General features: G+C 35.2%; 2 protein-coding genes across 2 annotated transcripts; one reads left to right on the forward strand and one right to left on the reverse strand.

Annotated features, from left to right (window-relative positions):
• The first annotated feature begins 1,337 nt into the window (after positions 1-1,337).
• Positions 1,338-11,083, forward strand: LOC132282336 (ATP synthase subunit gamma, mitochondrial). The gene is made up of 9 exons (XM_059783980.1): positions 1,338-1,576; positions 5,703-5,746; positions 5,878-6,030; positions 7,976-8,089; positions 8,199-8,326; positions 9,636-9,758; positions 9,843-9,962; positions 10,270-10,391; positions 10,654-11,083. The coding sequence occupies exons 1-9, from the start codon at positions 1,479-1,481 to the stop codon at positions 10,721-10,723; spliced, it is 972 nt and encodes a 323-aa protein (XP_059639963.1). The 5' UTR covers positions 1,338-1,478; the 3' UTR covers positions 10,724-11,083.
• Positions 11,084-14,057: 2,974 nt separating this feature from the next.
• On the reverse strand, positions 14,058-23,535 carry LOC132284143 (phosphoserine phosphatase, chloroplastic). Its single transcript, XM_059786217.1, has 8 exons — positions 23,383-23,535; positions 22,786-23,016; positions 22,343-22,475; positions 22,159-22,263; positions 15,791-15,884; positions 14,991-15,140; positions 14,863-14,916; positions 14,058-14,401 (listed from the first exon to the last, which is right to left on the reverse strand). The coding sequence occupies exons 2-8, from the start codon at positions 23,006-23,008 to the stop codon at positions 14,276-14,278; spliced, it is 885 nt and encodes a 294-aa protein (XP_059642200.1). The 5' UTR covers positions 23,009-23,016; positions 23,383-23,535; the 3' UTR covers positions 14,058-14,275.
• Positions 23,536-24,308: the final 773 nt, after the last annotated feature.

Below are 24,308 nucleotides of genomic sequence, written 5' to 3' on the forward strand. Positions count from 1 at the left end.
GGTGTTTCTTACTCATAGAATTATATATGATATATTATTTATATAATTCAAGCTAATATTATCCACTTGGTGTTCACTGTTGAAGTTTTATAGCAAGTTTAATTCTTAATTAAATATTAATAATATTGCTACAAAATGAAATAATTAGAATATTAATATAAAAAAGGAGAACCCATTTAAAAAAAAAAAAAAATATGTTGAGAGAAAGACAAAAAAAGAAAAAATAAAGACACATTTTTATTATTTTTCTATCGAATCACTCAGAATCAGTACATTGTTATACATTTTTATTATCAGACACATTTATGTGCATGCAAAGGTTGTAAAACAGAAATAAATGTAACTTTTGTCTCATGGTATGTTAATATAATGAAACTTTTATTGGTTCTTTTGCGTGCTAATAATTAAAAATTAAAAGTTTTAATTTATGAATTTTTAGTATAAAATGTATATAAAAATTTGCTTACACTTTTAGCTATAGATAGAGGTAGACATAGATACACCAATGATAAGAAATTGAATATGATTGTTATGTATTTTTAATAACTAACTTATTTACACTTATATCATATACAATGTTTTTGGTGTGGAAAAATATATCTTGTTCACTATATTATTGGCAAAAAATATACACCACCACTTTGTAACTCAAATTTTATGGTCTGTTTCGAAAGGTAAAAAAAATAACACTAGGCCATTGATATACACGATCAAATATAAATAACTAGCTTAGTAATTGTATTATAAAACTCAACTTTCAATTTTGAAAATATATATCATATATGACTCCTCGATTCGACTCACTCACTTTAAAAAAAATTTAAATTTGAGTAAGAAAATTATTCAACCGCCAAATATTAAAATTAAATTTAAATCTTGATAATTATAATACGATAAATAGTGGTAACATTACTCACACTTCAATTCTCCATGCAGTTTTACAGATTGGTCAATAGAGAATAAACTTTGGAATATCACGATCATGGTAGGACATCCACTATGACATTTATACTTTTTCCTTTTTTCCTTTTTTTCTTTTTCTTTTTTGCTTGCTTATTGAATAATAGAAAGAATTGTTGTAAAATATTAAACATAATACGAGTAATATTTTATTATTATTTAAAAAAAAAACTGCGGTGGCTCCGTGCTACAGCACTTGAAAGTAAATGTAACCAATGGCGGCTGATTAGCCCAATAGTGAAAAAAAATTGTAGAAATTAGAAAAGGACATAAACGACACCGTATCACAGGCTTTTATTTGGTCAACATCAAGTGGAAACGACGACGTTCCATTCACTCACAGCTAGTCAGGTGGATTTGCTTACATTCGCTGCCATTCTCGAAAAGGAGAGTGCACATTAGAGCTTTTGAAAACCCTATTACTATTTCTATTACAAAACAAATTCGGATCTGCAGTACAATCTCTAGGGTTTCTGAAAGAAGAAGAAGAAGAAGAAGAAGAAGGCCGATCGAATCAAATGGCGATGGCTGCGTTGAGGCGAGAGGGAAGGCGTTTCGTCCCTCTGATCTCTCCCAATCCCATCAATACCCTCCGATCCTCTCTCGTTCCTTCCCAGTACGTTATCCTTCCATTTCCATTTCCATTTCCATTTCCATCTCTCTCTCTCTTTCCACACACACACATATACACATACACACACCTTTGGAGATCTAGCATGTAACGAATGTAATTTGTACATCTGCACCTCAGGTAAGACCTTATGAAAACATTATGTTCACTTGATCAAAAAAAAAAAAAAGACATCGACGCATTAATGCAGATGATAACCAAGATAGAAAAAAAAAATTCTAGAATGGAACTCAAAATGCTTATGTAGGAAAAATTTATGGAGTGTATAAGAGGGAGGAGATTGGGATGTGGGGTTTTAGCTAGAAATGAGGTTGGGGAGTTGGGATTTTGCTACGGCAATTTGGGATATGTCCTTGTAACAAAAAAGTGCGTATATCGTAGGAGGAGGTCAGTGTCTGTGTGAACTTTAAGAATCAGATAAGAAAGTGAAGAAAGTAGAATTGTCACTATGCAAAACGATGTTGGAGACTGTGATACGGTAAGGGAAGAGAACTTTGAATGTTGACCATATGATTAGTTCTCATATGGTCACGTCATTCATCCGTACCGTCTCAAATTCTTCAAGTAGAGTTTATGCCCAATGGAATGTTTAAACAGGGAAATTTATAATTTGTATAAAATTTTAAATCTAACACGAATGATGATCTGTTCCTGGTCTTGTCTTCCTGTTTGGTGTTGTAAATATGGCATTCTATAGATTTTGGCTTTAATATATATTACAATACGTAAGGGCATTGTACTAGAACAGATAATATGATAGATTTGGTTGCAAATTTCATGAATCTTTTATGAAATGGTGGTGCATTGTGTACGCTTCATGTGTAAAAATGAAACAATTTGAAGGGTTTATCTACTCTCCTTAGGCTACTTGATACCCATGGTTTGCGGGTGATTGTTTCATCTGCAGATATCAGTCTTATCTCAAAATGATTTGGTGTAGCCAAAATATTGAAAGATTTAATGAAGTCATAGTGGAGGGTTTTTATCTTGCCAATTATGAAGGTAGTATGTAAGAAAATATTTCAAGAAAAACAAAAAGTAGTGAAGTTTAGAGATCTATTCATGGATTAGGAAACAAACTTGCAGATTTTAATGGAGAGCAAACGCATTCCATATCATTTTGAAAAGTGTTTTTATCAATATTTGTGAAAGTAAATAGAACGTATGAGTAATTGACACATTAGGAAAAGAAAGGCACAGGCTTTAGGTATAACAATATGTATTTTACTTGATTTTGCTGAAAGTAGAGAATTAGATGAGAATGGCCTTAACCTGAAAATCCCGAAGGAAAGTTTTATTTTGTTGATACCCCCATGTACAGTTGATTATGATTTGTGTTCTTTGGATGCAATCAGTTAATAAAAATGTGATTCTACACTTGTATAGGAATTTTACAGGATAATAGAAATGGACAGAGTGGAAAAGATGGTGTTATTTTGGATTTTGTCCATATTTTTCTTTAACTTTTCCATAGCATCGTATTCTTTTGGGAGCGCTCCCCTCTTGAGCGCCTCTAATGAATTATTACTTATCAAATAAAACTTTCCCATAGCATCAATTTGTGTGGCAGTTAGTGCCCATCCTTAGGCTGCAATATCATGAAGTGATGGCTGAAATTAGTTGGCTCTAGGTTACATATTGAAGAAGTTTGGTGAATTCTATACATTGCATGTCATGCTTAGGTGTATTTTCCTATTATTGTTGGTTTTTTATTGATCATGTTTTGCATTCTCAAATATGAATGAGTATCAAGTGACACTTGAAACCATTATTCTCAATTTTGACACTTTGATTTAATTTTAATGGGCGATGTGCACCATTTTTAGATGTGATTCTCACTGACATATTGATACCTTGTTCCTTTAGATATTGTTGTCCATTTTTCTTTAGAAAGTCACATCATATATCGTCTCCATGAACCTTATTTTAAATTTTTTGGATGCCAAAGCATTTCCATGCTCTTAACTGCTCTAGTCTTGTCTATTAGAAATATTCCAACAAACAGCAACATATATATGCATGTTTGCGTATATTTATAATCTTTTAATTCCTGTATGTGGATTTACATGCTTTCTACATCTAATTGGCAAAGATTTCAAAAATATTTACACTAAAATCTGATTTTCAGACATCATTTTTATAGTTGCTAAACAAAACCAAGCACCTTTGCTAGACTTAAGTTTAGCTTGCTTGAAGGCTTTTCCAATTATGTCAACAAGTAGAATTAGATGAACTTGAGCCTCACCAGGCATAAGTGGTTTTGTTGCTAATTCGGTAGTAGCTTCTTGCAATAATATGATCCAAAGAGCATGACAGTCAAAACAGAAGTAATTAGAAATCTAGAGAATCTGAGAGGAATGATTTTGTTTCGATTGTTACAATTTGATCAAATTAGCAGAAGTTATATAGATGTAGGAGGTAAACCTTAAGGGGCGGTTCAGGGCTCCTTTTCTTCTTCTTCTTCATTTTTTTTTTTTTTTCTTCTTTTCTTTCTTTCTTTCTTTTTCTTGTTCTTTTTCCTTTTTATCTTTTTCTTTTTCGGTGCCTGTTGGGGTCCTTACAGTACCATTTGGTCCATTTTCAACTTTTAACCTTGTTACTAAAGTTGCTCAGCTCAATCTACTCTGGGTTTAGCTTAGAGGAGAGAAGCTCTGCGGGTTCTTCTAAACAATTGCATGCAAAAGATGGAAAAGTCTTGTTGTTCATGCTTTGTGTATGGTGGCTGGTTTCTTTTAAAAATCTAGTGTGGCATATTTAGTCATGCAGCAGGTTGAAACTTATCAAAAAAAAGAGTCATGCAGCAGGATGAAAACCAAACTACAATGAGGATTATGCTTACTAATGTTTTTTGATAACTAGCTTATGCTCAGGTCACTATAGGGCTTCCCTTTTTGGTCTTGGTGTTCACACTTCATCCTTAATTATCTCAATCTTAATTTAAGTAAATCCAATCTGGTGTATTGTTTTGTACAATGGTAAAAGTTTGAGTTGCCAATCTTGAGAACTTGATTATGAGTTTGAGAATAGCTACTTTCTGCAAAATAATGTGAAGTGTTAGATTGTCCCGTTTTCTCCTTGAAACACATGCATAAGAATGAGTAATACTGGGTAATTATACCTTTTAAAGTAAATTGAGTCGGATCTAGTATCATCTAGAGGGGAAAGAAACTAAATTATGAATTGGAATGTTGTTACTTTGTACAGAATAGTGTCAAAACTTTTTAGAAGTGTAGTAAAAGTGTTGTTAAAGGTGTGCCTAGGCATGCACCTAGGCTCCAGGCTCATATAGGTGTAACACTTGCGCATGTGTGCCCAAGTGCGACTTTGACAACATTTGCGCCTTTAATATGGAATATGAATATTCTTTAATAGTAATTTATTTTTTCAATTGTGCAACTCGCTCCTTGCCTAGGCACCAAAGGACCTCTAGCGCCTTAGTGCGCCTTGGGCCTTTGATAACATTGAGTAAAACCAAACTAAATAAATAAAAACTTGTTTGATATCATAGTTGTAGTTTTTTGATCTACTTACATGCAAAACTGGGTGGTTATACATATAAGCAATCAGGTCGTGGCATATCATTCAATCTTCTTTTTCCTGCAAATAATTTGTTAATGATAAATGGTCACTGAGACGAGGAATATATCACTATCAATCTATGGTTTTGAAGACTATGACTTGTGAAAAAGAAGATTGAATAGAGCTGGTGAGGGTAAAGGTTTCTCCAAGATGCATCCTTTACATTTAGTGCCAACCCAACTACTGGAGGAGAAATTAACAGCGTGGTTTAGGGCTTGTCAATTTTGGTACTATTATTGTTTTATTTTCTGCGAATTTTTTAAAATAGACCGCCTTTGTAAGGGTTTGCAAATATCACCATTAAGCATACAGAATGAAGATTTCTTAAATCCTAGTGTGATACAGACACGATGGTTATGATTCTTATTGCATTAAGAGTTCCACTAATAATTAGAATCCATCCTCAACAACCTTTATATTAAGTTTGGTCGTCATATAACACTAACCATTTTTGTTTCATCTTTTGTTCCACCTCTACAATGTTGTGTATCTGCACTTCTAGTCCTTTAACTAATTTAGTTTGGGTGGGCAGGGAGCAGGCCTCTCTAGGTGTTCGTTCTATCTCAACTCAAATTGGTAAGAGTTGTCACTATCTCATAGTTTCTGCTATTTCTCATTGTCATTACTTACATTATTTCTTCCTTTCGGTAAATATACTCTTTCTGATGAGTTTTGACTGTTTTTTGTTTGTATTATTACTTATGCAGTCCGAAACCGTATGAAGAGTGTTAAGAGTATCCAGAAAATTACAAAGGCAATGAAAATGGTTGCAGCCTCGAAGCTGCGGGCAATTCAAGTTAGAGCTGAAAAGTCCCGTGGCCTATGGCAGCCATTCACAGCACTTCTTGGTGACTCCCCAAGTATGTTTGTCAATAGATCTTCACCATTTACATGAACCCATGAAGTCAACTAGAGTTTTGCTTCATCATCAAATATAGTACTGTTTGAGATGATATTCAAGTTTAGCAATTTCATTTTTCATACTTTTTAACTATAAAAGTCAAAAATTTTCTCATACTTTTTGAATCTGCACAAGCATTCCCATGCTGTGCCTTATTTGTGTTTTATTTGTGTGTTTGTTTTTTGTTTGTTTGTTTTATTGTTTGTTTTTCTCAATGCTGCATCCCTTAAAAACTTGTACACAGAGTGTCAAACGAACACAGTTATAAGATTGAAAACCAACTGCTGCAAGAGCCCAAACTGTGTCTCAATGGATATTTTAGGAGCTGCAGCTTGATGCTCTAGCCTAGCCTCTCTCTCTCTCTCTCTCTCTCTCTTTTTCCCCTAATATTTTTATGGTTTCTTTACTCTTGTACATCCAATCGTAGGACGTAGAAATGGCTCCAGAATAATAGATCTTCTGATTGGCGCATAATTGGAGAGTATCTTGCTTTAGGAGTATTGTTCTTTCCAAGTAAATGTTATTTTAGTAGTTTAACCTGGATGAAATACTTCATGAGAATTTATCTATCTAATCATGAATCTGGATTAAATGTATTTAATTGGTACCAGTTGCTGCAAAATGATATTTTATTTGTTTCTGACTTGAGATTTGTGATGTATTTAATCGGTACCACTGGCTGCACAAATAATGTTGTATTGTTTCTGACATGGTAATTGTCTGTTATGTTTTTACTGTCCTGCTATTGTCTGCCATGATTGTAGCATTCACCTATAATAGAGCGTACAAAATTGAAAAGACTAAGCTAGTACTCTGTTACATTTTATTGAGATTACCAGTAATGCTTACCCCAACAGATGGCCCTCTTGAAATATGTGGCTATTTTAGGCTGATAAAATACTGGCGGTGCTCAAAACAAGTTAATTATTATTTTTTATGTGGAAACTATAAACTAGTTGTATGCTGCAGTTGGGAAATTGAGTGGATTAAGTTGATTCTGAACATGCTTTAATCATTCAAGCGTCAAGCGAGAGTTTCCCCAAATATCCTATTATAGTCAACACCGAAATTTACATTCTGCAGAGGGACTTCAGACATGAGTGCCTTTATAGTCCTGACAGTGGCTTGGCAGCACCTCATGCTTTATTCTATTTCAAATCCTCCAATTCTCATGGTATTTTAGAAGATTGGTTTTATTTCCGTAGAACAATTTAAATTTTCAATATAGTACTCCCTTTGTCCTAGAATAAGTGTGTTGCTTTCAGTTTTGTTTGCCCTGAAATGTGCATCCACTATCAAAAACTCAAAGCATACTCATCACTTTCCTACACTCCCCTTAATACATGGTGAGTTAATTTATCTTAAAATGTTATTGTTACTTTTGGCAAGGACATTTTGGGAAGGAAATACATAAAATTGAAGTTGCCAATGGATTGATTGTCTTTCCTTGAATTTTTTTGCCTTTTCGAAGCATGAATTCATTTCAGGGTAGATGGAATACAATAAACAAAAGGCCTTCTTTAACCATGGAACTTGATGCATGAAGAGCGTAGGAAAAGAGAACATTAATGGGGATTGAACTTACTCTGTTGGTTATTGCAAAGCCATGTTACACCTGTTGTATATGCACACACAAACTAGTTTCTGAAATGAACCACATTCTTTTAGTTCAGGCCGTTTGCAGTTGGGAGTTCCTTTTTGAGGTAATGCTTCACTGGTTTATTGGCAGAAGGCTGATTAATATATTTGATAGCGCTATCCACACTCTTATTGTTTATTGGCAGAAGGCTGATTAATATTTACAGTTTCTTTGTTCTTGACTGGCAACTCTCTCTCTCTCTCTCAAACATTCGATAAGGGCAGCATTACCCTCATTGTGTTTTCTTGTTTTGTTGCATCACCAGGCATTGATGTCAAGAAGAACGTTATCGTGACAATTTCTTCAGACAAAGGTCTTTGTGGTGGAATTAATTCTACTGCAGTCAAGACAAGCAAGGGACTTTATAAGTTGAATTCAGGTATTACTGCAAGCAATTTTTGCAGTGATTTTGCTTTTTATTTATTTTTTATTTTACTGTAAATATTGATTGGAAGCAGTTTAATAGTTGATTTTGTACTGCTACTCAGGTCCTGATAAAGAAAGTAAATATGTCATCTTGGGAGAGAAAGCAAAGGCTCAACTGATACGAGACTCAAAGAAGGACATTGAGCTAACCATAACTGAGCTGCAGAAGTCATTTCTGAACTATACTCAGGTTATTTTCTTTCTATTGCCACATATGATTTGATAGATGAAGCTGCACATTCTCCCCCTCCCCCCATGTTGCCTTAATTGTTCTGAATGCTGAGGGAGTTGAAACTGTTCATCTTGGCTAGAATTTTTTTTATTTTAATCTTCTGCTTGGGGCCTTACAAATGACAATTGACGCTTTATCTCTGAATTTTGTTGTTGAAATTTCTGTCATTCTTATATATTAAAGGGCTAACATACTTTTGGCACTGGCAGTTTCTTTTTCTTGTAATTTTCAGATGGCTTGTTGGTTGCCATTGAAATTGGTTTGTTATTGATCCACTTGATGGACCAGAGAACCAGTTCCATTTGAACAATTTTGTTCTCTAGAGGGGAGCTTATTCTTACCTTGGATAAATGTTTGGATATGAACCAAGTACTGTAATCTGGCTCTACATGGGCAGCAAACATGCTCCCAACCCATGGATCTGTGGTTTGAGAGAAAAACTTTTACCAATTTATGGATCAATCTGGGTCCTCTATTTTCCTCAAATGCACTCCCAAAAGATGATCTCGTGAGCATACACAAAATATTATAGAGAGTGATTTGTAGAGAGGAAACGTGGTACAGGAGTTCAGTCTTGTGTTGAAGGAGAATCAAGGTGGTCCTATCAATAATCAAAATGACGAAGCTGTTCTTATATATCCTAAGCTCCTAACACACGGTAAAAGGATTAAAGGATCTCTAACAAAATATAAAATGAAAAAACTTTCCTCTGGTAAATAAAATGATCGGTAACATCTATATTTATTTATCAATCTTATTGGTGTCTCTCAATGCATTATAAGCCTATGATAAATTTATTATTGAACTTGAGAGCTAACTCGAACTTCATAAGCCTTACTTAGCATAATGAAGCCGTTTCATCATAATTTACTTTGCCTCATTTATTATCTTGTACACTTGCATAAAGGATTGAAGATTGGAGACATTTCTTTCTCTTTCTCCAAGATCCTGAGAAATAAATTCAAAAATAATTTACATATGATATAATAAGTGTAAGGGCATGTATATAAACTCTCTTGAAAGGCTCTTCCAGCTCTTAAGATTCTTAATAGTTGACATTCTTGATCCTAGTCTGCTCAGTTAGGATATGAACTTCCTGAGGCACTACTCTTAGTCAAGTGAAAAAAAGTAAAATATAATTCAAAGTGAGACTGATGCATGTGTACCTGTCACTACAAATTATTTTTCAAAAGCAAGACTAGGTTACCATTTGATAGTTTTGGCCTTTTCTTTCTCCATTTTATTCAAATCTTCTATTTCCTTGCAGGTTTCTGTTCTTGCAGATGACATTTTAAAGAACGTGGAGTATGACGCATTAAGGATTGTCTTCAACAAATTCCAATCGGTTGTTTCATTTCTGCCAACTACTGCTACTGTATTATCTCCTGAGGTGACTCATTTTCTTCAACTTTATAAGCATGATTTCCATTTGGTGTTTTAGTTTGTAGATTTTAATTTGAATGTATCAATATAGGTTGTGGAAAGGGAATCTGAAGCAGGGGGAAAGCTTGGTGATCTGGATTCCTATGAAATTGAAGGTGGCGAGACCAAGTCAGAAGTACTTCAGAATCTAACGGAATTCCAGTTTTCTTGTGTAGGTTCTACTTTTAAAGGCTGGAACCTTCTTGCTTGATTTCTCTATTTTGAGTGTAGTTGGAATTAATTCGCTGACTTGGTAGGGCATTTCCATTATTAATATAAAAGTTCAGTTGTTAGAAGATAAACCTGTGCATTTGATGTTTTCAACAATTGTGGACTTTGGCATGGGCTAAGGGTTCGTGCTGCTGCTAAAAAGAGCTTTTAGTTCTCAAAGAAGATGGTTTTATGCATAGCAAATAATAGCGATGCCTAATATCAAGTCCATGCTTTGTTTAATGTGAAAATATTTGGCATTTCTTCAGGTTATGTTCAATGCGGTTTTGGAGAATGCTTGCAGTGAGCAAGGAGCAAGGATGTCTGCCATGGATAGCTCCAGCAGGAATGCTGGCGAGATGCTTGATCGCCTCACACTTACTTATAACAGGTCTCTTTCTCTGCCCCTCACTTACACACACACACTGAGAATCACACTCATTTTACAAATGGATGGGTAGTATGGGATTTAGAAGCACCATCTTTGTCACATCAGTTTTGGGTCGTTCTGTATTCGACATCTGGTCTGCACTCTGCAGTCATTCCGACGCTTCCATAAATCATGGACAACGAACAAATCATGCTAAGCTTTTACTTTAATATTATCTTTTTATACGAGTCTCTGATCTACCTTATTACTTTCACATTGATAGAACCCGTCAAGCATCGATCACCACAGAGCTGATTGAGATTATATCTGGAGCATCAGCACTGGAGGGGTAGGCTATATGCATGCACAAATTTCTGCTACTTTGTCCGATGGTGACGAAATAAAACCTTAGTGGGAAACATCATTTGCGATTGTTGATGATACCTTATAGAGAGTTTTTGTTTTGCTACTGTAATAATCTCCACGAGTCGCTCCGGAGAAGATTATTTTGATGGTTTCAGTATATCCTGGAATTCCTTTTATCATTTGCAAGTGTTGAAAATCTACAAATTGTCAACGACAGTTGGGTCCTCTTTGAATTTTCCCTTTGGGATTTGTCTGATGCTGATTATTGGGATCCATTTTACGCATCGGTTGCGTTTTATATGTATTTTCTGTTTGGAAAAAAAAAGAAGTCATTGTAAGTTTCTACAGATGCAGTCTACTTTGAATTTGTGTGGAAAAAAGCCACCTCAGAAAATTTCAAATTATTAGCAAATACTCTCGGTTGTTAAATGAAATATAAAATACTTTCTTAGGTCCAACAAAAGTAGTTTAAAGAAAATGACGCAAAAAAGTCATATGTGATGCATAAACTAAAAGCAAATTTGGCTGTGATAGCACGGGGGTCTTAAAACGGTCGAACCCTTCAAACACAATGATGTGTTCTCTATTCTAATAGAGTGTTCGGGTTTTTCCCTCGGTTCCGTTGTTGTAACGGTGTTAGCTCATTTATTGAGCCAGAATGCGTTAGAAATGGTTCTGGTGATTTGTAGTGGAACATTTGTCCCGTGTAAGTGTGACCTTGAATATATTTGCCCCGTGTACGTGTGACCTTGAATATGTTTCTTTTCCTGCTTACTGAAGTTTTGGTTTGTTGGTGTCAAAAAAGGGAAAAAAAGAAAAATTAAAAAAAAAAAGGGTCCAAAAGAAAATAATTATAAGAAAAGCAATTCTAAGTTCTAACTAATAAATGAATTTGAAAGAATTTAGACTCGCGGCCCTTTTGTCTTCCAAAAAGTATCAATATGTTTCTTTATTGGCGGCTCTGGATGGTGGTTGGTAGGATTCGCGTCCAAGTTTTTTGAAGTTGCCGCCGGCTATGCAAACTAACATATCACGTATTGAATGAAACATGGCGGGTTTGACCCGAGATCTTTAATGGATTTGGAATGTAAATACAACCGAAATTATAAAATGATCGAATTCAGTTACTCTTAAAAGTTCCTATATCAACCGGATCCTTCCTACCCCATTATTATTATTTTTTAATTTTTATTTTTTTTAACATACTAATTTCACTTTAAAAAGTAAAGGAGACATAAATATCAATTTAATTGGTCCCGCCCTTTCCCATATTATCTCATTTTTACTGGAATGCGGGTTTGAAAGTGTTGTTACAAAATTAGGAGTGAATGTAAAAAAATCTATGTCGATCAATATTGAATTTTCAGTTTTCAACAAAAATCTCTCTTAAATTTGTTCAATATTGAATTATTTGTAAAATAAATAAAATATAATTCTGGAGACTTGAAATTTGTCACTGCTGTGATGTGATGATAGTTTAAGAAGTGCTCCCCCTGTCAGAATCTAATATTTTAATAAAATAATTTTAATTATTTTTTTAAGAAAGTGATATTTGCACTTTATTGTTCTCTAATTGCATTTCACTTTGACTTTTTCTTTATAAGACACTTTTTTTTTTTTTTTTCGGAGGTCCACTGAAAAAATATAATTTATTGAATAGATATAATTTTATTTTGCCAGCCAAAAGAGATAATAAATTCAATAACGACTTCTTTTTCTTTTTCTTATCAAGATAGACAATTTATTCAACAAATAAACTTTTTCAGGTAACTTATTTTTTAGTAATTGTTAATGGGTCTCGTCAAAAGAAATATATATATTTTTTTCTTATCAAAAGATATAATTGATTCTACAAAGATTTTTTTTTTTTTCGAATTTATTTTTTCGTATTTTTTTTTTTTTTGGATCTTGACAACTGAGATAATTTATTTGATAAAAATATTTTTTTGGGTTTTTTTTTTCAGTCAAAAGAGATTTTTTTTTAAGAGGCAATTTATTCAAGAAATAACTCCTATTTTGGATACTTTGTGTTTTGTTCCTATAAAAATAAAAATAAAAATAATAATAAAATTCAACACAGCTAAATATATATATATATTTAAAATTCAACACAGATAAATATATATATATATATATATATATATATATATATATATATATATTGGTCTTGTCACCTAAAATAGTAAAAAAGATTAGAGATAAAGAGAGAAAATTTGAAAGGGCAAATAATAATCATGTATTTATAAAGTTAATGTTATAATTGCCATTTCTTTTGAGATTTGATTGTAAAAGTAGAAAAGTGGAGTGTTTTGCCTCCTTTTTTATTGTATTAGTAAAATAATATGTAATGAATTATCAAATTTATCCCTAATGGTCCACAGTGATGTGATAGTTAGCTTTTAATTTTTGATGCAAGAAAATTTTTAAATGATACACATTAGGATGAATAAAAATAGAAATGTGAACACTTTCAAATGTCTCGTAAGTACTGTCTTGTCTGTGTGATTGAGTTACTCTATGTGTTTGAAAATCCGTATTCATAATCCACATATGATATTATTAATATACATTGCTCGAGTATTTTAAACTCACAGGTGCCATGCCCATTAGCCGGGAAAAAATATTCAATATCCCGGGAGAACGGTTATGTACCACACCATATTTCCATTTATTTAAAAAAATAGTAAATTAACATTGGCCGGGGCTACTATTTTCCCGGTACCCCGGGGGTATTGAGTACTGTCTCGCCCAGTAGCCATAACAGCTTCTTGTAACAAATGCTAAACCTGCCTCGCACCAAGAATCTCCCTACCCTAGTTCATCTTGATCTTGTTTGCACCTACAAATTGCAAGATTGTTAGAATAAAACCAGTACATGCCCACATTGAGAATGTTGTCAGCTAGAGGATGTGAAAAGGCATGAACAGGAAGACATGTAACATGCCCAGGAATTATAAGCTTAGAAAGTACACAACCACAGAAAATTAAGCAAGCTCTAATCCCACCGAAACTATAGACATCACTCGATAGACCTAACATTTTAATGCCACAAATTATCATATTTATGCTGCTACAACAACCTTAACCATAAATGCTCATAAACTCCAGTCGTCCTTCGTATTGTTCCTAGTTCTGGTAGACCATGACCAGGAAAATATATAGGATAATGAACCTGCTGTTCTTTGTTTCATATTCCTCTTTGTCAAAATTGAAATATCAGTGCTTAAACAGTTCGTTAAGGATGCTCAAACGGTTAAAGAAACAAGTAAGCAAACAAATGAGGGTACGAGAAAAGGAAAATAAAATGACCAACGATCAACATTTACAGCACAAAGACAACTACCAATGATCAAGCTTTATTAATTGTTGAGTTTTTTACACCCCATTAAAATAAAAGAAGAACAACAGCAATATAGCAAATGGCAATGATGGAACAATACAACAATATAAAGAGGGTGCTCTATGGAGCCAACAACATATTAGTAGATCATAATAGAAGAAAGCAAAATTAAGAGATGAATGACACAAACAAGTACAAACTAATCCAAGGAATTTATCAGATCTTTAAAATTAAAAACCAGCCAATCAGCTTTCGCTGCAACAGCCTCTCGAAGTTGAATTCCAGCATAGCAAATAAACAAGTCAGCACCTCCTGGCTTACGAGCCTGCATGGAAACAGAAATATCACATAATAAACTTCAAAGGCATATGAACACACATAAAGAACAGCTATAATCAGAATGAAACTTCATATAAATGAAAACTGCCACCAGAATGCCGTTTCTTGCCCCCACAGAATGCCATTTCTTGCCCCATTAAAGTAGTCTAGGTTAATGACATAGCCCTTGAGATAACACTGTAAATGTATTACATTATGGCGAGTCTAGTTTTTAAAACTTTATCATTAAATAACCAAGGGCTATAGCTTAGTGGTACTTCCTCACCTTCCAAAGTAGAAAGTCGAGGGTTCAAGTCCTCTCACAAGGGCAAAGTGGGTGTGTGAGTTTCAAATAGGGAAAAAAAAAATACCATTGAATATGCACGGTGAAATATAGCAAACAGGAACCCTTCACACACACGCGCGCGCGCAAAAATGATATCCTAATGAAGCTCAGTAGTTTCTTACCTCCAGATCAGTAGCACCATCTCCAATCATGACCAATGCCTTGTATCCACGAGCCTGGAACATTTGACGAGTTTTATAACCAATATTCTTCAAAAACCAAACCAAAAGTTTGAAGTTACAAGACTGACCTTCCTTATCTGTTGAACAGCAGTGGCTTTCCCTCCACTCCTTGATGTGGGTTCATTTGTATCAAACCCCAAAAACTCCCCAGAATTTTCAAACAGAAGTCTATTGGCAAAAATATTTTCAGGCGGAATACCAAGGATTGATGCAACAGGCTTCAAAGGAATTGATCTAGTTAGTAATTTTTAAAGACAATCTGGACCTGTAATATGTACTTCAAACTAAAAAGCAAACACGCATCTTCTCCAAGGGTTCCAATATTATACAAAATACTGTACTGAGTACTATTAGAATGATGTTTTATTTATTACATGTAAATATTGTGGAGAGAAAACTTCTCATGCATTTTGAGGAAGATGAAGTCACAAATGTAATTAAACATCCTAAATCAAATTTTTAACTCATCTTTTTGGCTACACCAAAGTACTCATTTGAAACAACTTGAGCAGGACATCCCACTCATTGCCACATCAATCAACTGCTCGATATTAAATTTTGTTTCTCCTGCCATTGCGTTTAATTTCAAACCCAAATATTGCTGTGGTTAAACATGGTAGATAAGGTCCTATTATCAAGTTTCTGACTGCAAAGTATGCACCTGAATGGAAATCCATGACGTTTAAGTAGCAGCAGGATCTTGTCAGTTTAGTTATTATTAGGTAAGCACTATAATTCTGTTTCTAAAGATCAATCATTCAATAAATCAAGCTACTTCCTTTAAACTCAGAGATAGCAGGAGAAATGCTTTAATGAAACAAAGAAGCAACTAGCACAGAAATTTCCAAAAGATCATTCTGTAACATACATCGATCATTTGACGAAAGCCTCCAGAGATCAAATAAACATCGGTATTATTAGCCTTCAACTTTTTGACCAACTCATCTATGCCAGGTGAAATCCTACACATTAGAAAGTGAGAATGGGGCATTATGTCCATATAAAAAGAGACCAAACTAATTTGAAAATTTTGGAAGTTTTCATGTTGCTAGAGGAAACAAAACGAAGCAGTATAAACCATGAAATAGTGGATTCATAATGTTCAGAAAATCCAGATATCAACATTAAGTTGGTTGTACATTTTCGTTCCACACCACAATGTTTTCTAAAATTAATTTATTTCTCTGTTCTTTACATACATACTACATGTATAATTATTGTAGACTAAAAAAGTAAGATTACCAAATGAACAGTTACACTGCTATTAAAAAGAACATTTGAACTATGAGTTCATATCTAAATTTGCAAATTTAGCCCAGCAACATTACATGACAACTCTTCACAGCTTTGAGCCTTTGATGGTTGTAAAAAACATATATTCTTACAGAGGTGGATGTGTTCATAGATGTGTGCGTGGTGAATGCTAGCATCCCCTAAGATGAAGTGGTATTAGCAATTTTTAATAGACAAAAAATACTCCCATTAAAAGTTATGTTAATAACAGCATGAAAATGGTATTTTGGAAATTGGTTTTATTTTTTGTTATTGGTTTTACCTTCTTTTACTCTTATCTGAAATCTCAAAAATCACAGTACAAGCAACTAGCTCTTTCTCATCCAATCCCCTCACTCTCCAGGTTCTAGTCTTCTAGAAGATTTGTGAAGGGTTGTTTGCAAGGGGTCACACTGGTAGTGTTTATGCACCCCAATCGGATCTCAAGAGTGTTGAATTGTCAACTATGGATTACACTGGTGGTGTTTTGTTTGAAGGTACATCGCCAAGTCATTAAAACAAGAAAAAATAACCCTAGCATATAACAACCTGGTAGTGAAAGTTCACTTACCTTCAAGTTACCAGAGACTTCATAGACATTGAGATTCAAATTTATATCTAGTGATGAACTTTCTTGATTTGATTCACACACTCACACATACATCAAAGATGAAGGTTGTACACTGACAAGAAATCCAGTGTCTCAAAGATTGAAAAGACCTGATTATCCTACTTCGAAACAACTATTAATTGTTGACAAATAAATTTAATAGAAACTATATCTTGTTTTCCAACTATCCTACATTTTTAAATCAATCAAAATAAAATCATTAACATAAACCTTGCTCAATCAGTTCACAAAATTGCATGTCCTAGTTATAATATTCTGAATTGCAGAATGAGAATATAAGGACCCCAAATTTGGCCACAGATAAGTGCAGAATCTGATAAACAAATGATCTAATCAATGTGATGTAAAGCACTGGTGGACTTAGAAATGATCACATCAAGGAGATGGTTGGACTAGCTCAAATCGCGAATAATGGACGCCAATAGTTCCATTTGTGGGGCCCCCTTATGTAATTGGGGAAGGAAGAAAAAGGTTCCTAAATTAATTAGGAATTAATTTATTCCAAATAAGTAAAGGATAAAAAAACTCATAACCGAAAGAAATAAGTGGAAATCCAACACACCAAGCAAAGATAAACTCAAATCATCTAAATAAGTTGCCAATAATTCCATTTGTGGGGCCCTTTTATATTGCTCTATTTTCTCCTTCCCCAAGCGCATCTTAGGACATTCACCCCATCAATTCCTCCTGGTTTGAGACAAGTATACTACAGGATTTTACTTGATAAAACTCAAGGAAACCCAAATTATGTCATTATGCATCCATGATTATTAAGAATGGACTGCCCACACAATGTTTGAACTTTGATGGCTTTCAATATAGCCATCTTTCAGTTTGGTCCCTATTGGTGTCAAATGATGGGCAACGTTATCTAGATAGATTTGGGCTAATCCATATGATTCTAATACCTTCTTACTAAAAAATGTCATGTCCATCTTTAAGACATTCTGTTAAATTTACAGTTTAGATATTCCGGTAATTTTAACTTTATTTTAGTGTCCAAATTGGTCACTTGCTTGATTATGGATTTCGTTTAATCCTTTTAACTCTTAATGAGTTTAAGAAACCTTTAGCCTTGAGAAAGTCTTCATACTTCTATATAAAGAAGTTTTTATGCAAACAATCTCACAACTTTGACTAATTTCAAAGGAAAATTATGTTTTTGTCACTAAATAGGCCGGCTTTCCAAACCGACTAAAACACATCCATTGGATGAGTTTATGTGGACCCCATGTGTGCATCCAATCGTATGTTTCAGTCAGTTTGGGAAGTCGGCCTATTTACTTAATAAAAATGTAGTGTTTTACTATCTTTAAATGGTGTGACCCCATTAGGTGAGACATTGAGACTCCTAAAGAGAAATCCTTCTTGAAAGTCATTTTTAATTTTAGATTTAGTATGCAAAATAAAGTCCTATATCCAACCCTTCAATGAACCTAATTTTATTTTACTAAAACCATATACCTTCAATCTAAAAGACCTAACTTAAGTATCACCACTTTTGTATGCCTATAATCTAAATTTTTCCTTGTTCAGAATTTCCAGCAAGCTTTCACTTTTTGATTCAAGACTAAAAATAGCCTTAAACGTCAACAATTCTAACTCTCAGTCAATCCATATATCCCAACCTTGCCCCTTTTTTTACTACAAACCATAAAATTTCAAACCATATACCTTTAATTTTAAATCCAAAAGCTTGAATATCACCACCTCTGTACACCTAAAATCTAAATTTTTCCTTCTTGTTCATAATTTACAGCAAGCTCTCACTTTCAATTGATGACCAAAAATAGCCTTAAACGAGAGTAATTCTAACCCTCATTCAATCACTTAATCCCAAACTTACCAACTTAACCAAAAAAACGTAGAAGTCAAAGTCATAGTCCACCATGAGATTTCTCATCTACTTTTTGTGGACGACACCCTGGTCTTCTGTGATGCTGATGTGTCTCAACTTAGATATTTGAGGTGCATCCTAGCATGTTTTCAGGCGGTTTCTGGGCTGAAGGTTCACGTGGCTTGAGCGTGCTTGTCCCGGTAGGGGATGTTCAGGATATTTCCTCTTTAGCTGCAGTCCTTGGGTGTAGGGTGAGTTCTTTTCCCATTTCTTATTTGGGTCTGCCCCCAGGGGTTTCTCCAGGAGAGTGGGGACCTGTGATTGATAGGTATACGAAGAGATTGGCAGGATGGAAGAAGCAACACTTGTCTAAGGGGGGCAAAGTTACTCTTATTAAGAACACTTTCTTGAGCCTCCCCACATATTTTTTATCCATGTTCCAAATTCCATGCTCCGTTACTGATAGGATCGAAAAATTTCAAAGGGATTTCCTTTGGGGCGGAAGGGCGAAGAGTTTAAGTATCACCTTGTCAGATGGGAGCAAGTTTGCAAGCCCATGAAATTGGGTGGTCTTGGTATTAGAAGATTGGTTCCTTTTAATCAAGCTCTCTTGGGTAAATGGTTGTGGAGATACGGGAGGGAAAGACATTGCCCTTGGTGAAGGCTAGTTTCATGTCGGTTTAGAGAAGAGAATGGTGGCTGGTCTACCCGTCCGGTTCCTCTTGTGGGAGGAGTTGGGGTGTGGAAATCCATCCGGAAGGGATGGGATGTCTTCTCTTCTTATATCAGATTCAAAGTTCGTGATGGCAAATGCGTTCGTTTCTGGGAGGATCTTTGGTATGGTGACCAGCCATTATCTCGTACATTTCCCAGATTATACAGTGTTACAGTTGATAAACACACCTACGTAGCTGACTGTTATCGGCTTGATAGTAGCAGGATTACGTGGGATGCGCATTTTACGCGTTCCTTTCAGGATTGGGAGTTGGACAAGGTATGTGTTCTTCTGGATTTGTTGTATCGGCAGGAGGCAGATGACAGAGGTAGTGACGATCTAATATAGATTCCCTCTTCCCGTGGCCGTTTCGAAGTGCGATCTTTGTCCTTATGTCTATCTAATTTTGTTAGCCTTGATTTTCCGTGGAAGACCATTTGGCATTCTATGGCTCCAACTAAGGTGGCATTCTTTGTATGGACCACTGTATGGAGTAAAATCCTGACGATTGATAATTTGAGGAAGAGAGGTAACTGTTTTGTTAATTGGTGTTGCCTATGTAAGCAAGATGGTGAGTCAGTTGATCATATCCTCATGCATTGTCCTGTGGCATACGATTGTTGGAATCTTATTCTTAGGTTGTTTGGTAAGCGTTGGGTGATACCACGTTCTTCTAAGGATTTGATTCATGCTTGAAGAGGATGTCGTGTGAGAAGTGGTGTCCGCGATTACTGGAGAATTGTCCCACATTGCGTTTGGTGGTGCATCTAGGAGAGGAATAGCAGAATGTTCGAAGGAAATAAATCGTCTACGGTGACGCTAAAACTTTATATTATTCGCTCTCTTTTCAGTTATGTGAAGAGGAGTTCCTGTTCCTCTCCCGATGATTTAATCATTTTTTTGGATTCTTTGAAGCCTTAGTCCCCGGTTCCACTTATGTGTAAGGGACGCGTTCCCCTTTTGAACGCCTTTTTTATTTAGTTCTTACTTATCAAAAAAAAAGAAGTCATAGTCCACCATATTTGATGGTAGGACAGCCCAATTCCCTTGCTTATGGGTCCATCTACTCCCACATTAGGTATTGGTATCAAATGAAGGTCTTGATTAAGAATATCATCCAAATAATGATTTAATCATTTAAACTTTACAAAGCCATTAAAATGAGGATTTGTAAGGCTTAGAAAATCATGAGTTCGAAGAACAACTCTACCAACCTGGAAGCCACTTCAAGTTGGCCAAAGAAGATTTCTGCCACACAAAAATATATTTTTTTAATAAGTAAATATATATTAACAAAGACGCTCAAAGGGAAGCGAACCCTTGACAAAGCAAACAAAAGACGCAAAAGGAATCATTACAACGATAAGTTGTCAACAAAATCCAACAAACTGTCCGCAGATGGACAATTTCTCCCATTAACCCAAGAAAAAAAAGAATGCAAAACATGCGACTTAATAGCCCATGTTGGCGCCTCCTTTCCCTCGAAAGATCTCCCGTTCCGCTCGAGCCACAGCCCCCACCAAACAGAAAGAGGTGCAACCCTCCAAGCTTTCCTAAACCGACTACCTACTGGTCTCCCTCTCCAAGCCTCTAACATGTCCACCGTGTTCCTTGACACCACCCACTCAACCCCAAACACATTTAGAACCATACTCCAAACATCCGCTGCCACTTTGCAATGCAACAAGAGATGGTTAACCGATTCGCCCGTCATCTTATATATGCAACACCAATTAACTGTTATTCGGCCTCTTCTTAGAAGATTATCGAGAGTAAGAATGCTGCCAAGTACCACTATCCATGTGAAAAAACGCCACCTTCAATGGAGTTGACATCCTCTATACAGCCTTCCAAGGGAAACCGTTGCTTAACGAATCCGTAAGACTTCGGTAAAATAACCTCACCTCAAACACCCCTCTAGAACCCTCCATCCACACCATCTCATCCCTTCCTTCCCCCTCCACCCCTTGACTATATATTAATCCCATTAAATCTGTAAATTCCAACAGCTCCCAATCATTAAAGGTTCTACGAAAGCGCACATCCCAACTAGCTCTCCCATTCTCTAACCGAAAATAATCTGCAACCACAGCAAACTTATCCTCAACCATCTTGAAAAGCCGAGGGAACCTACGAGCCAACACCACATCCCCACACCATACATCCTTCCAAAACCTCACATGCTGCCCATTCCTAACTCTAAACCGTATCCGCTTAGAAAACTCGTCCCAACCCCGCCTAATACCTTTCCAAGAACATAGAAATATAAAGAAGAAACCACTAAACTTAATAACCGCTTTGACGCTGAAAAGAAACCTCTTGAAGGGTCGAGATTAACGAAAATTCTATCGTTCATAAGATCCAATTAGAAATTCCCTTATGGTGTCTATTTGATGACATGACCAGAAAGGTACATCGTAAAGAAAGATACTCTCTCAAACAAAGCTTACAACTAGCACATGGGGGTAGCATTCGAAAGGTTTCTGATTTTAATATTTGAATCATGTGTGTTAACCCAAGCATGTGACACCAATAATGGGAGCAATTGGTCATTGGTGGGGCCCATAGCCCGTAGGAACATTGTTCTTTCTTCTCCTTTCCCAAGCATACACATTAAGGTGTTGATTTCCATCACCTCTATAAAGGAAAACTTACTTGTGTTTAATATACATAAAACAGTGTCCCTGATTATGTTATCATGTGACAGACATCCAATGCCTCTTAAGCTAACAAAAATACAATGCAACACATAATTCAGATTACCAAACTGAGCTCTCATACCTTGGGGGCCTCTTAAGGAAATCCTGGACCTGGGACAGGGAAGGGTTAAATAGAGAGAGTCTTGCGGCCAAAGCCTCCTCAAAAGGAACAGAACCACTCATTGCCCTGCAGAGAAATCAGGTTTTAAAATTATGTAACATCATCCCAATTAACAAATCAAGATTGAACAGCAAAAATATCAAACCTTGCCGTCCATTCTGCAACAGCCTTCCCAGCTCCGCAAAATTCTGCAAGTTCATCAATGCCCTCATCCTGGCATACTGTGCTATCCACATCAAAGCAGACAGCATCTGCATTTCGCCACACTTCAAGCACCTCTGCAAATTTAAGAACACACCCATTGAACGTTAAATTTTTAAGTACCAAGAACTAATGTAAATCAGTGTTGAAACTCATCCCTTAACTCGTTTTGTAATTTATTCAATCTAATGAGCAGTACATTAAAATTTTCATAAAGAAAATAAAAGAATCTAGTAATTTGAATGGAAGTTTCAACTCAGTTTGAACCACAAACCAAGCCAACTTTCATATGAAAACGAGTTTTCAAAATATGAAACACATCAATATAAAAATAAATAAATAAATAAAAACACACACACACACACTTCTGAATTCCATGTATATAACCTCTGGATGGTAGTGTGTTGTCAAGGGGGCCCAGTGCCGAGGCTTCCAACGGCTGCACCGAAGCAGCAACTGAATTAAAAGGTTTGGGTTGTTTCATCATCCCAATTGGACTTACATAAACTTTTTTGGCTAATTGTGCAGTAAATGAAGGAATAAAAGGAGATTGATGCCGTCTACAATATGCATAATTTGGGTTGATTCGTGCACTCATCAAACCCTCCATCAAACAATCTGCCATCAACAAATTCAACAAGCAACTTAAACTCAAAATCTAAAACCCATCATTTCAAAAAAAAAACACTGCAAATGCTATAATTTCTTAATTCAATCTTCACATAACCAAAACATCTATACTAGCAATCAATCGCCCTTTTAAATATACAAAATCAGTAAATCACGTAAACAACATCAACATATTTGGAAATGGCCAGCAAACATAAAGACAAATGCAAAACAATATATATATATATATATATATATATATATATATATTTGTGTGTTGTTATAGGTGTGCATATTGCAACTACAAAAAGTGAGAAGAATAAGAAGAATTTAGGAATGCGAATCAAGAAAATATGAAAGGAAAGTAGAATATACCCTCTTCTCGTTGGCTTCTCTTCTTCTTTTTGTTCACTGGGATCAGATCGTAGTACGTTGATTCGTTCAGATTTCTGTAGTTCAAATCTCATTTCAGCTAATTGTTTGGTGGTGTTAACATCAAAACAGTAAACCTTCCGGAAAAAAAAAAAAAAAAACAAAACAAAACAAAACAGTAGGGGTATGAAATGGAGCGGATAATCGGGTCCATGTGCGCCCGAACCGCTCATATCAAAATCTGAATCCGACTCTAATCCGGTAAAATCTTACAGCAGTTTGACAATTATGGGTGCTCCGAATACCTACGTATTCGGTTCGAAATCTTAGGACATATCCAATCCATTCACCAAATCTTACAACAGAAAGGATTGGAAATCAAGGATCAAACTGAAAAATAAATAGAAATCAGAAAGCAAGAGGAATGAACTTTGACCCATCGTGATGGCCCTTGCATTTTCAACTAAGGGAGATCTGAAGTTTTTTTTTGATTTTTTTTTTTTTTAGATTTGAAGTATTGTTCTCTCTCTATCATTTAAGCAAACGACGAAGTCGGATTAGGATTAGGGTTAAGCTGATATTTGGAGGTTATTATGACACATAGATTATTTCAAAAAAATTATATTTATATTTGTGAAGTCGAAATAAAATGGTATCCCATCTTAAACAAACATTTACTTCTCGCAATTACTCGCATTCTATCATCTTTGTGATGGCCTACAAGAGGTGGGTGAGGAAGTTGGTGGGGTATAGAAGACTTTTGATAATGTGAGCGAGCAGATACTCCATTTTTATGTTGCATTGATGGGCGATTATGGCAAAGGAAACTAGAAGTCCCTTTCAACCTAATGAACCTTCTCTCTCGGAAAGGTGAAGAAGAAAATGAAAGAAAGCAAACAAGAAAAGTTGAGACCTGGCCCTCGTAGGCC

This window comes from Cornus florida, unplaced genomic scaffold, assembly GCF_030987335.1.
Source record: "Cornus florida cultivar Cherokee Brave unplaced genomic scaffold, ASM3098733v1 CherokeeBrave_3.0.0_Hap2_Chr11, whole genome shotgun sequence".
NCBI lineage: Eukaryota > Viridiplantae > Streptophyta > Magnoliopsida > Cornales > Cornaceae > Cornus > Cornus florida.

Excerpts from the sequence above, each read along its gene's own strand:
- LOC132284143 (XM_059786217.1), bottom strand. The coding sequence starts at position 23,008 with ATGGAGGGTTTGATGAGTGCACGAATCAACCCAAATTATGCATATTGT. Across the intron at positions 22,264-22,342 it reads GTTGCAGAATGGACGGCAAG|GGCAATGAGTGGTTCTGTTC; the intron begins GTTTGATATTTT and ends ATTTCTCTGCAG. Across the intron at positions 15,141-15,790 it reads GCTTTCGTCAAATGATCGAT|CCTGTTGCATCAATCCTTGG; the intron begins GTATGTTACAGA and ends ATTCCTTTGAAG.
- LOC132282336 (XM_059783980.1), top strand. The coding sequence starts at position 1,479 with ATGGCGATGGCTGCGTTGAGGCGAGAGGGAAGGCGTTTCGTCCCTCTG. Across the intron at positions 5,747-5,877 it reads TTCTATCTCAACTCAAATTG|TCCGAAACCGTATGAAGAGT; the intron begins GTAAGAGTTGTC and ends TTACTTATGCAG. Across the intron at positions 8,327-9,635 it reads CATTTCTGAACTATACTCAG|GTTTCTGTTCTTGCAGATGA; the intron begins GTTATTTTCTTT and ends ATTTCCTTGCAG.